This window comes from Populus euphratica, unplaced genomic scaffold, assembly GCF_000495115.2.
Source record: "Populus euphratica unplaced genomic scaffold, PopEup_1.0 scaffold1720.1, whole genome shotgun sequence".
NCBI classification, from domain to species: domain Eukaryota; kingdom Viridiplantae; phylum Streptophyta; class Magnoliopsida; order Malpighiales; family Salicaceae; genus Populus; species Populus euphratica.
Window position 1 is genome coordinate 10,449 of NW_011501562.1, and position 10,363 is coordinate 20,811.

The window sequence follows — 10,363 nt, forward strand, 5'->3', positions numbered from 1 at the left end:
TGCCTACAATGTCCAAGATCAGCAACATATTTGCTCCTGTGTTGAAAATAATGTAACACCATCATTAATCACTGTCACTCTTCCTCCATGATCAAGGTACCATGGGACCTACTGCTTGCCGCCCATAAACAATTCTGAATTGGAAGTTGAAGGAACCCTTCAGGACCATATCTCAAAGATGCCTGCCATTATTTACCTATGGATATCAATGTCAATAGCACTGTTCACACCTGTTAGGTGAGTGCGGAGAGCTAATGATCTTCCGTATCTGGGTTTGTCTGATACTTGAATTCTGTCATTTGCAGTCTCTTGCCTCGACATGTTACATCAGTAATACCTTTTTCATTGAAATATGATTTAAAGCATGGCTTGTCTTTTTGTGTTTGTTTCTTACTGTTTCCAATGTAATCTATATCAGCTTGGAGCTGTGGACCCAATTGTGAATTCTATTATCACCACTCGTTGCCTCTTTCATACTTCAGGATTTCATGTGGAAACATAGGGCCTTTCAATCAAAGACACTAAGAACATACCAGCGTAGGCTAATTTCATGTCCTTTTATCATGGCCATTCTAGGAACCTTGGAGCAACTCCTTCCAATAGAGGATCTTGTGAAGATTCCCTTCTTTTGGATGCTATAAATTTTCCCTGCAAGTACATTCATAGCGTGGTCTCTGGCAGATGCCAGTCCAGTACATCAGAGGGCCTTGTTTGGTGGTTAGGACTTCGCATCCAAAATCATCTTTTCAGGAAATTTCTAATTATGGAACACAAATTTTAGCAGATGATATCATTCATCTTGTAATTAACAGCATCAAAATCTTGTTCTTTGCTATCTAGCTGGTGAAATGCTTGATTTCTACAGGCACAAATATGATGCATCAAAAAACTATGCTGCCCACTTTTTTTATGGTGATCAAAGGAAATATCTCATCATGTTCTTTCAGTGTCCATCCAAAAATCATTTTATGTTTTTCCTTTCCATGGATCAATTCTATACATTTTATGTTCTTTCACTTCTATTGTGGTTTTCCCTCTGTTTGATCTCTTTGGAGTTGGGGGAGGTACATAAATGTAGTGACACTATGTAGTTCACCCAGTGTATTGCAATTAGGAGTCTTCCTTCGAAAACCAATTACACTTTAATTGAGAATTAACAACTCATTGATGACACAAAAGCATACTTTGGTAACAAATTGGACTTGCACTAATTTTTTCAAGGTAATTTCTGAAAATTGAATAAAAATAGAAAGAACGAAACCCTGCACTTCCAAAGAAACAAAGAAGTAGAAAGAAAATAAAAGTAAACACTAGGAAAACAGAATCAAAATGAACTATATCACCTTTCAGGAAATAGAATTTCTCCACCTTCTAGTTGTCTTCCTAGTATGTTCTCCAGGAACTGTAGCAAACTGAGGATCGATATCATGGCTTTCCAAAGTTGTCATCTTGGTGAATTTGCTTAGTTTCTTCCACCCCGTGGTCCATGCTGACGCCTGTTTCTTATTTGTCAATTTATCAAACTGTCTCTGCAAAATGTCCATATCATTTTGGAGCTCATGATATTTAGCCTTGATGGTTTCGAGTTCAAACTTGAGTGAGTTAATGTCCTTCTTGGCTGCTGCCCATCCTTCCTGGAATGATTGTGGCGTCCCTTCAAGTAGAGATTTTCGGTTTGATATCATAGGTTGGTACTGAGTTTCACCAGTTTCTTTCAGGGAATTGTTTGCTAATGCATTGCTTATTTTTACCTGTTCAGAAAAGAGTACTTGGACTACAACTCTAAGTGGTAGTCTTTCATTTTGAGCGGCATGCATACAGGCATCAATTGACAGTTTTTGACAGTCCATCACACGACAGAGGCGCTTCCTTTCATGCTCAGACAGTGTTGGGTGAGCCTGTTGAGTAATAACAATACAGAAACTGCTTAACATGTGGGCATTCATTCTGATAATATTTCTGAAGTATAGAATACTTGAACATCCTCAAAATGATTTCCAGACTATCTACAATTTCATTTCTTTCCTTGCAAGCTTTCTTCGAGCAACTAGGCTTCCATTTCTACTCATTCCTAATCGCATTTTAGTTTCTTAATTAGAAACAGCTTACTATTTGCTCCTTCAAGATTATATATACATTTTTGACGTTGTTACTCCTTTCACTATCCTGATGAGCTATCTCTAATAATGATGGAAAGAAATGTCTGCCTGTGGTCATGGTTTTACAAGGGGGGGCACTATATATGATGATATGTCTTTTTTCTTTTTGACCCGCAGGTATGAATTTTTCAGATTTATAATTTATTTCCAATTATCATATCCTCTATGTCTGCATTTATGCATTGACATGCCTACTTATCAACAGGTGCACAACCTGGTTCTGTGTCTAGAACTCTGGTAAGCACTCTCTATTTCAAGTTATTATACTTTAAATGTTACAGCGTAAGGTTTAGAACTAGTACATAGGCTCAAATTTGTATGCAGCTTCATTCTTGCAGAGTGATAAAAATAAATGCTGTGAATAATAAAAAGAGAGTGGATGGAATTACCTTAAGATAGGAATCAACTGCTCTATATAGTCCATCGTCACAGGTCCTTGCAGAATCAGGCAAAGCTTCTGCCAGCACCTGGAATTTTGTTAGCGAAAGGTTTCTATCTCTGGACACCTCTGTAAGATAACTGTCAACAAGCCTTGCTACTCTGATCTTGGCACTTGGATTGGCACACCTTGGAGCTCCGTCGTACATATGTTTGTCAGAAAATGATTGTGTGGTGGGACTTGAACTTTCTATCTGCTCTTGAACCAGAAAATGCTCGAGAAGTCTCTGAACCAGATCCACATCATACGAAGTTTCATTTTTATTGTAAGAGGGAATTAGAAGATCTGCCAATGTAGCCTGTTCGAACTGCATTCCTACGCGCTTCTCCAATTCAGTTACCAGAGCAGGTGCCACTTTCAACATGTTTGCCATTCTCAGCAGGCGAAGAAGGAAGCTGCAAGAGACACTATCCTTCTGTGGCGGGATTATGCTGATTAGGCTCTCGATGATCATCCGTTGATCTTTGGCTTGAACTTTTGGTGTGTCATCTTTAGTTCCTGCCACAATCATATGGAGTCCACCTTTCCAACTACTGCAACCACTACTATTGCCTGCTTCATCTATAGAACCTCCCCCATCTTTAATCAAACCTGGAAGCCACTTTCCTGCATAATGCATTATAGCAGCTCCAATCAATTCAAACCTCATCCCCTTTACCTTGATTGCAGTAATGACTCTAACAAAGTGATCAATCCTAAGGATTGAAACATCTTCAAACCACCAATCAGGAGGAACTTGGGAGTATCTACTAGGAGTTGAATCCTTCATCTCATGCCATTTTGGACTAGGAACTTCAGGGGGTTTTCCTGTGTATGCCCACCTTATTCCTTTAGGATTTGCGCAAGCCTTCCAAGCGATGGACTCACTACATCTTCGAACAATCTGAAGATTCTCTGCCCATGGTGAGAGCTTCTCACAGCTTTTCAATACCACTATAGAATCTCTCCACGAGGATAGCACCACATAACTGAGAAATGCTTCGGTCTTGAAAATAAGATTGCCTTCTTCCAAGTCCTCTGTCATTTCAAGGTACTCTGCAGCACATCTTAGGCCAGAGATATTGGCAGCTGTTAGATCAACAGCTATGCCATAGCAGAATTTTGCTGCAAGCTCAAAGGCCTCTGGTCCACCCGGAAGATCATCCAATGCCACCTTGTTGAGGCCCAGGTCACGCGATTCATATATTAGTTTATTCATCTTTCCACTTCTTGAAAGCAATGGATACTTTCACGGCAAAAGAAATAACAAAGGAGGGTTAGTAAACACAATTCTTAAAAACTGTGTTAGTTGTTGAATTCTGAAATTTAAAAGCTTAGACGGAGTGAAATTCAAGTATCACGGGAGGAGAATAAGTACCTTATGCAAGTGGAAATTTACATCTCCAACCTGAACTAGAAAATCACTCGGAATATCAGTCGCAACATACCTGCATATTAATCGCATCTCATCTAAGTTTTCAGAAGTGCAAGTGCAAAACAAGCTAAATTATTGGCTGAAGAAGAACCGTTTCAAACTCTTATCCATGCTCAAACTTTTTCATGATACTATAGACATGACATAAAAAAGTAAAACAACCAACGAAAAGTTGAAGAATTTCACAGTTTATAGAGCATGAAACCTTACTAAAGTTACCATCTTTCACATACATACCACGAGTGATCTCTTAGCTCAAATCCATCATTCTTGACGCCATGCTTGCTCGAGGAAAGGATTCCATTTTCATAATCTCTACCAGTAACAGATTCACTCTCAGAGTCCCACATGATGATGATGATGCTGGGCCAAGAAAATCCAAGAAAGCCCGAGCAGGGATTTCTCAGCAAAAGGGCTCTTCTAAATCAGAGTTAAAGCAGAGAAAACGAGTAGGAAAAGCAAGCAAGACAACGAGTGAAGCACAGAGAGTTGATGAACAAGAAAAGGAGAAGAATCCCACATGGGGTGCTTGGGATTATCTTTTATATTACAGGCTGTGAAGTAATGGGCATGGATTTGAGCACTGTTTTCGGATCATTTTGAACGAGTCCTGTCTTGGATTTTCTTGGACACTTTTCTACCTAGCTGTGTGCATAAAAGACAGAGAGATTCAGCTTCTAATCTTTCATATCATGCTTTTTATGATTTATTTTCTCTTTGTGTTTTCTTTTTCAATCATAATTCTTTGCTACTATTTATTACACAATCCCAAAACAGACAATCATTCCAGTGTGGACAAGGGAGAATGAGAAGTTGATTTTTACGTATATTAATGGAGGCGGGACCATCACTCTTAATGATTTTGGCTCCTTCCCAATCGCCTGTAAACACCTCAACTCAAAGCCTTCACTTCCCCTATATTCAAAGCATATTTTTCAGCAAAAGTTGATTAGCAAGTGAATGGTTTCCCAGTTCAAGTTAATCACATAATTCATCGTTAATTCCAGTCAATTTAGATCAATTTTCCAAGTCAATTAGACTAAACACATGGGAAAATGCTTTTCTTTTCAACGAGTTGATAAAGCCCGTTACGTGGGTCTCTCATAATAGGAGTTCTCTCGCTATTTTTTAAACTATTTGTTTTTGCAGTGATAAAGTGATTTTAAAAACTTTTATATTTCTTCCATGTTTTAAATTATTTTTTAAATATTTTTAAATTATTTTGATATATTGATATCATAAATAAATTTTAAAAAATATTTTTATGTATTTTTAAATAAAAAACATTTATAAAAAATAAATTGTTTTACCTAAGATAATTTTTAAAATTTAATTATTTTTACTATTTAATTCTTCTTTGAGTTTTTTCCTATTAGATTTGACCATTCTTTTGATTATTTTTTTTACTTTGACAAATGTTTTCAAGTTATTTTTTTAAGTATCATTATTCAATATTAAGTTGGTTAATATTGAATTTCTTAAACGAGTTCAGATCTAGAATTTCATGAGTTATAAATCTAGAAAATTAATTTGGATTTAGAAAATTTGCTCAAATTTGCTTATTTTTTTTAAATTAATATTTTTTCAATTTTATTCTTCAATATTTATTTAATTGAAGATTGGACTTGAATTGATCATTTTTTTTAATGATTTAATATACAAAGAAGGTGAAATTTAAAATTTAAAATTTAAAATACATAAATTAAATCTAAATGAGGGAGTAAAATCAGTTTATCACAAGGAACAATCTCATTTCCCGAGTGGACAAGAGAGAAGGAAAGGCTAATTTTGAGGCAGCAAGAACAATATATTTGTGGGGAATGAACAAATAAATATGAGTGCCTAGACATGAACATATACAGGCATACAAAAGAGAGATCAGATTTCAATTTGCTGTGGCATAAATTGTAGGTCCATTTTTTCGATGTGTTTTTCTTGCTTTACTGCCAGCAAGAAATAAATAATAAGCATGTCCCCATCCATCTATTAGACTGGCTAGCTGGATTAATAACAAGTTTGTTTATTTATTTATTAATATATATGTTGATTGGTTTAGATATATTTCAATTAATTTTATAAATTTTAAAATTAATAATTATATAAATTTTTAATAATTTTAAAAGAATTTAAACTCGTAACTATTAAAAAGCAAACTCAAGTTCTATTTAATTGAGCTTGTCCTTTAAAATTAATATCGAGTGTGTTTGGTAATACAGTGAGAAATATTTTTTAATTAAAAAATATATTGAAAATATATTTTTTTAGATTTTATTATTAATAGTATTAATATTAAAAATATATTTAAAACAATAATATTATATTCTTTCAGGCAAAATATAATTTTAGAAATCAAGCTGAAAGACAATATGACTCCATATATTCTTCTTGTTTGATCCTGGCCCTACCTTCCCCTGTTTATTTTTCTCCTTTTTCTGTGAGTGTATGTTTATATGGACCTTTGTGTATCTTCTTTTCTATATTCTTTTTTTTTTCTAGTTTTACAGAATTTTTTTTTTCATATTGAATTATGGCCGCTTTTGCAGTTTGATCGAAAATAGGTATTTTACATGGAAATTAAGAGATTCAATATGAAGATTTAATTTAGTTTTAAATTTTAATATTAATGGAAGAACAAGAAACACGTTCCTTTCCTTTTCTTTCAACTATAAATGAACCTAAAGTGAATAATTTACTTTAGAGGAAATAAAGTTCTTTAAAGGCATAAAATCATAGCATTAAGATAAAAGAATATATTAACAATAAACAAAAAGAGAAGGGGGGTTTTATTGTTTGTCCTTGTAAAGTATTATTTATTAAAATATTTTTTTATGGCTTTGCTTTTTCTTTTTTCTTTTTTTAATTAATTTTTTTGTTTAATTTTATTTTTTAATATTATATTTTATTTTTTATTTAGTTATCATACTTTCATTATACGAATACTAAGTTTGACAAGTTAACTCAGTTGAATCAGATTTTTTTTTTAATTAGTTTTTTCTTCTAATTTCATCATTTAATATTGATTTGATTAAGAATTAAATTTTATGATTTTTTTTATTTATTTTTCATTAGATTATCCTAATTTTATAATATAAGAATAATGCTTAATAGATTAACTCGAGTTAACTCGGGTTGTTTTTTGTGTTTTTTATTTAATTATTTTTTTTTTAATTTGATCATTCAATATTTAGATTAGTAAGAAATTGAGCTTCATAATCTATTTTAATTTTTTTTTATGAAAAACTCTCCTTTTTAAGATTAAGGTCACGAGTTTTGGCATTTTAACCGTGGTTAAATCAGATCATTTTTTTTTCTAAGAGGCTATTTTGGTCTTATTAACTAGGTCACGAGTCCTTCAATATTGGACTTTCTTTTTATTGGGATGTTCTTGTTTTATGATTTGGATCGTAGGTTAATGTAATAGAATCATTTTTTTTCTTTTTATAATTGATTTTTTCCCTAAACTTATCAAATAATATTGTGTTTAATTGAGAATTAGGTTTTATTATTTGTTTTTCATTAAGGGTGAGCATTTCCGATTCGGTCCGGTTTTCACCCAAAAAACCAAACCCATTTATTTATTTATTTTTAAATCAAAACTGAAACTGAACTGAAACAAGTTCAAATCGACCAATTTTGGTTCGGTTCAGTTTAGTTAATTGAAAAGAATAATAAGAAAAAAACAATTCCATTTTGGCCAGACATATCAAGGAAGTTTTTTGAAATTGAAAATAAAAAAGCTAAAAAGAACAAGACTCAAAAGAAAATTTGAGAAAAATAATTCTCACAATATCCATTACAGTGATCACAAAATGAGCATACTATGACAAATCAATAACCTTGTAAATAAATATAGGAAATGAATACATGGTAAATCTACAAAAATTATAAAAAAAGTAAAAAGGACAACAAAATTAAGAGATAAAGGTTGAACAGAGGGGGGGCTCTAGAGTTGCTATTTGATTGTTTAATCCATGGGTTTAATAGGCTATACTTAAAGAAAAGATCAAAAAGATTAAGGGATAAGAAATAAGCATGGTTCGTTCACCGGATCTACTTTAAGGGAGGAAGAAGGGTTATGCTTAAAGTCTTAAATAAAAATTGAGGGATGAAGATTAATGAGGGGCTGTGTTAAGAGATGGAGATTGAGAAACATGAGCGAGAAAAGTTGAGAGTTAAGAGATGAAGATAGGGGGGTTGTGTTGAGAGACAAAGATAGAAAAACATGGTAGAGAAAGGTTTAGAGTGAAGATAAGGGTGGGGGATTTATTGAGAGATAAAGACTGTGAAACTTAGGTGGCGGCTAGGGTTTAGAAAGTAGATAGGAAAAGCTGGAAAGGTAGGTATTTATAGTATTATTGTTTTTTTTATCTGAATTGGTTCGGTTCGGTTTATTCTGTTTTAGCATTTTAAAACCAAAACTAAACCGAACCAAACTGACTTCTTTTTTAATTTTTCTAATCTGTTTTTTTTTACCATTTGGTTTTTTTTCAATTTTTTTTAGTTATTTCTGTTTTTCAGTTTTTTTTTGCTCATTTCTATTTTTCATTATATTATCATGGTCTCATAACTCAGTAAAAATGCTTAACAATTAACTCGAGTGAACTTGACTTATTTTTATGTTATTTTTTTATTTAAATTTTTATAATTTTCAACATTCAACATTAGATCCAACATGGACGATGAGAATCGAACTTTATAATTTGTTTTGACTTTCCCTCTATAGAGTTATTTTAGTTTCAAAACCAAAGTAAAAGATTTGACAAATTAACTTGGGTTAAATTAGGTCAATTTTTTTATATAAAGTTATCTTAGTTTGATGACCTAGGTCATGGGTTTAATGGATTGACTTAAATTGTTTTTTTTATGTTTTTTTAATTGATTTTTTTAATTTAATCCTTCAATATTAGATTAAATAGAGATTGAAATTTATAATTTATTTTGATTTTTTTTTCATAGAGTTATCTCAGTTTTATTTTTTAATTATTTTTTTTAAATTTCATCATTAAATATTGGGTTAATTAGGAATTAAATTTAATAATTTATTTTGATTTTCTTTGTATAAAATTATTATAGTCTCATACCCGGGTTATGAATTTTACATTTTAATCCGAATTGTCCAAAATCAATTTAGTATTATTATTTTAACATTAATTAAAGATATTATCTTAAAATTTTATTTAGTCATAATTTATTTTCACGGGTTATATGAATTGTTTGTTATATGAATTGTTTTCTAATCAATAAAATTAATTAGGTTATATTCAGTAAATTCTCACATTATTTAAATTTTTTTAAAAAAAATAATTTGATTTGTAACATAGTGCGGATGAATCATATTCTAAATCCGAAAACTACTCTCACATGTGTAATTATATGTTAGTTTCTTTTTCAGAATAATAATGTTGAGCCGTAAAGTTTTTATATGGTATAGATGTGACACATTCACTTCTTCTGTCACTTTAGACTTGAGCATTTGTGGATCCCACACAAGTTACATTAGGCAAACCTCATATATATTATTTTTAAAATGATTTTTTGTGCATTCAGAAATACTCTCTAAATATTTTATGAACTTGCCCATTGTCTAAACAAATCGTTGCTAAAACGATTTTTTGTTTTTGTATAAATTTTCATTTTTTTTCATTGGATTAATGAGGTGTGTGGGATTAATTAATCTTAAATAAAATTATTTTTTATGCCTTACCAGCTTAAAATCTTAAATTGAGATTATTATTATAATTTTATGTTGTCTTACTATATTATTGCTAAAATGAATTTTTGTTTCCATATAAATTTTCAGATTTTTATTTGGATTAATTAAACTTATCCTTTTGGTCTTACATGCATTGTGTAATGAAAAACTCAAAGTGAGGCTAATGTGTTTAAAATAGGATATGAAAAACAAATTGGGAAAAATTATAATGTTTAATTTTTAAATAATTTAATATTAAATAATAAAATTTAAAAAATTGAGTTGTTAGAAATTAAAATTTTTATATATATATATATGTATATTTAATTAAAAAAATAAATCAGGTTAACTTGTCAAACCTGCATAGAAAAAAAAAATAACAAATCTCATTTTAAAAATATATTTAATTAAAAAATAAAAAATAAATATAATCAATTCCAATTAACTTTCAAAATATACTATTTGAATTATAAAATGAAAATAAATTTATAAAACATAAAAAAATTACAGATATTAATTTTTATAAGGATTGGTACAAACAAAAAATAACATCATAAAAAAAAACTATTTTAATTAATGGTGTTTTAAGAGTTTAGTTACAATAATTAAGATACACTCTTTAGTTTCTTAATTAAAAGATAATGGTGTTTTATTTTATT

General features: G+C 30.8%; 1 protein-coding gene across 2 annotated transcripts; it reads right to left on the bottom strand.

The window, feature by feature from the left end:
* Positions 1–1,164: 1,164 nt before the first annotated feature.
* LOC105118075 (root phototropism protein 3-like) lies at positions 1,165–4,845 on the bottom strand. 2 transcript variants are annotated; one of them, XM_011015940.1, is made up of 5 exons: positions 4,250–4,845; positions 3,956–4,025; positions 2,549–3,823; positions 1,752–1,898; positions 1,414–1,654 (listed from the first exon to the last, which is right to left on the bottom strand). In XM_011015940.1, exons 1-5 carry the CDS (start codon positions 4,360–4,362, stop codon positions 1,511–1,513), a joined length of 1,749 nt encoding a protein of 582 aa, XP_011014242.1. In that variant the 5' UTR covers positions 4,363–4,845; the 3' UTR covers positions 1,414–1,510. The 2 variants fall into 2 exon arrangements, with proteins under 2 accessions (XP_011014241.1, XP_011014242.1); XM_011015939.1 differs by having other exon boundaries at positions 1,165–1,898; positions 4,250–4,839.
* Between the last annotated feature and the right edge of the window lie 5,518 nt (positions 4,846–10,363).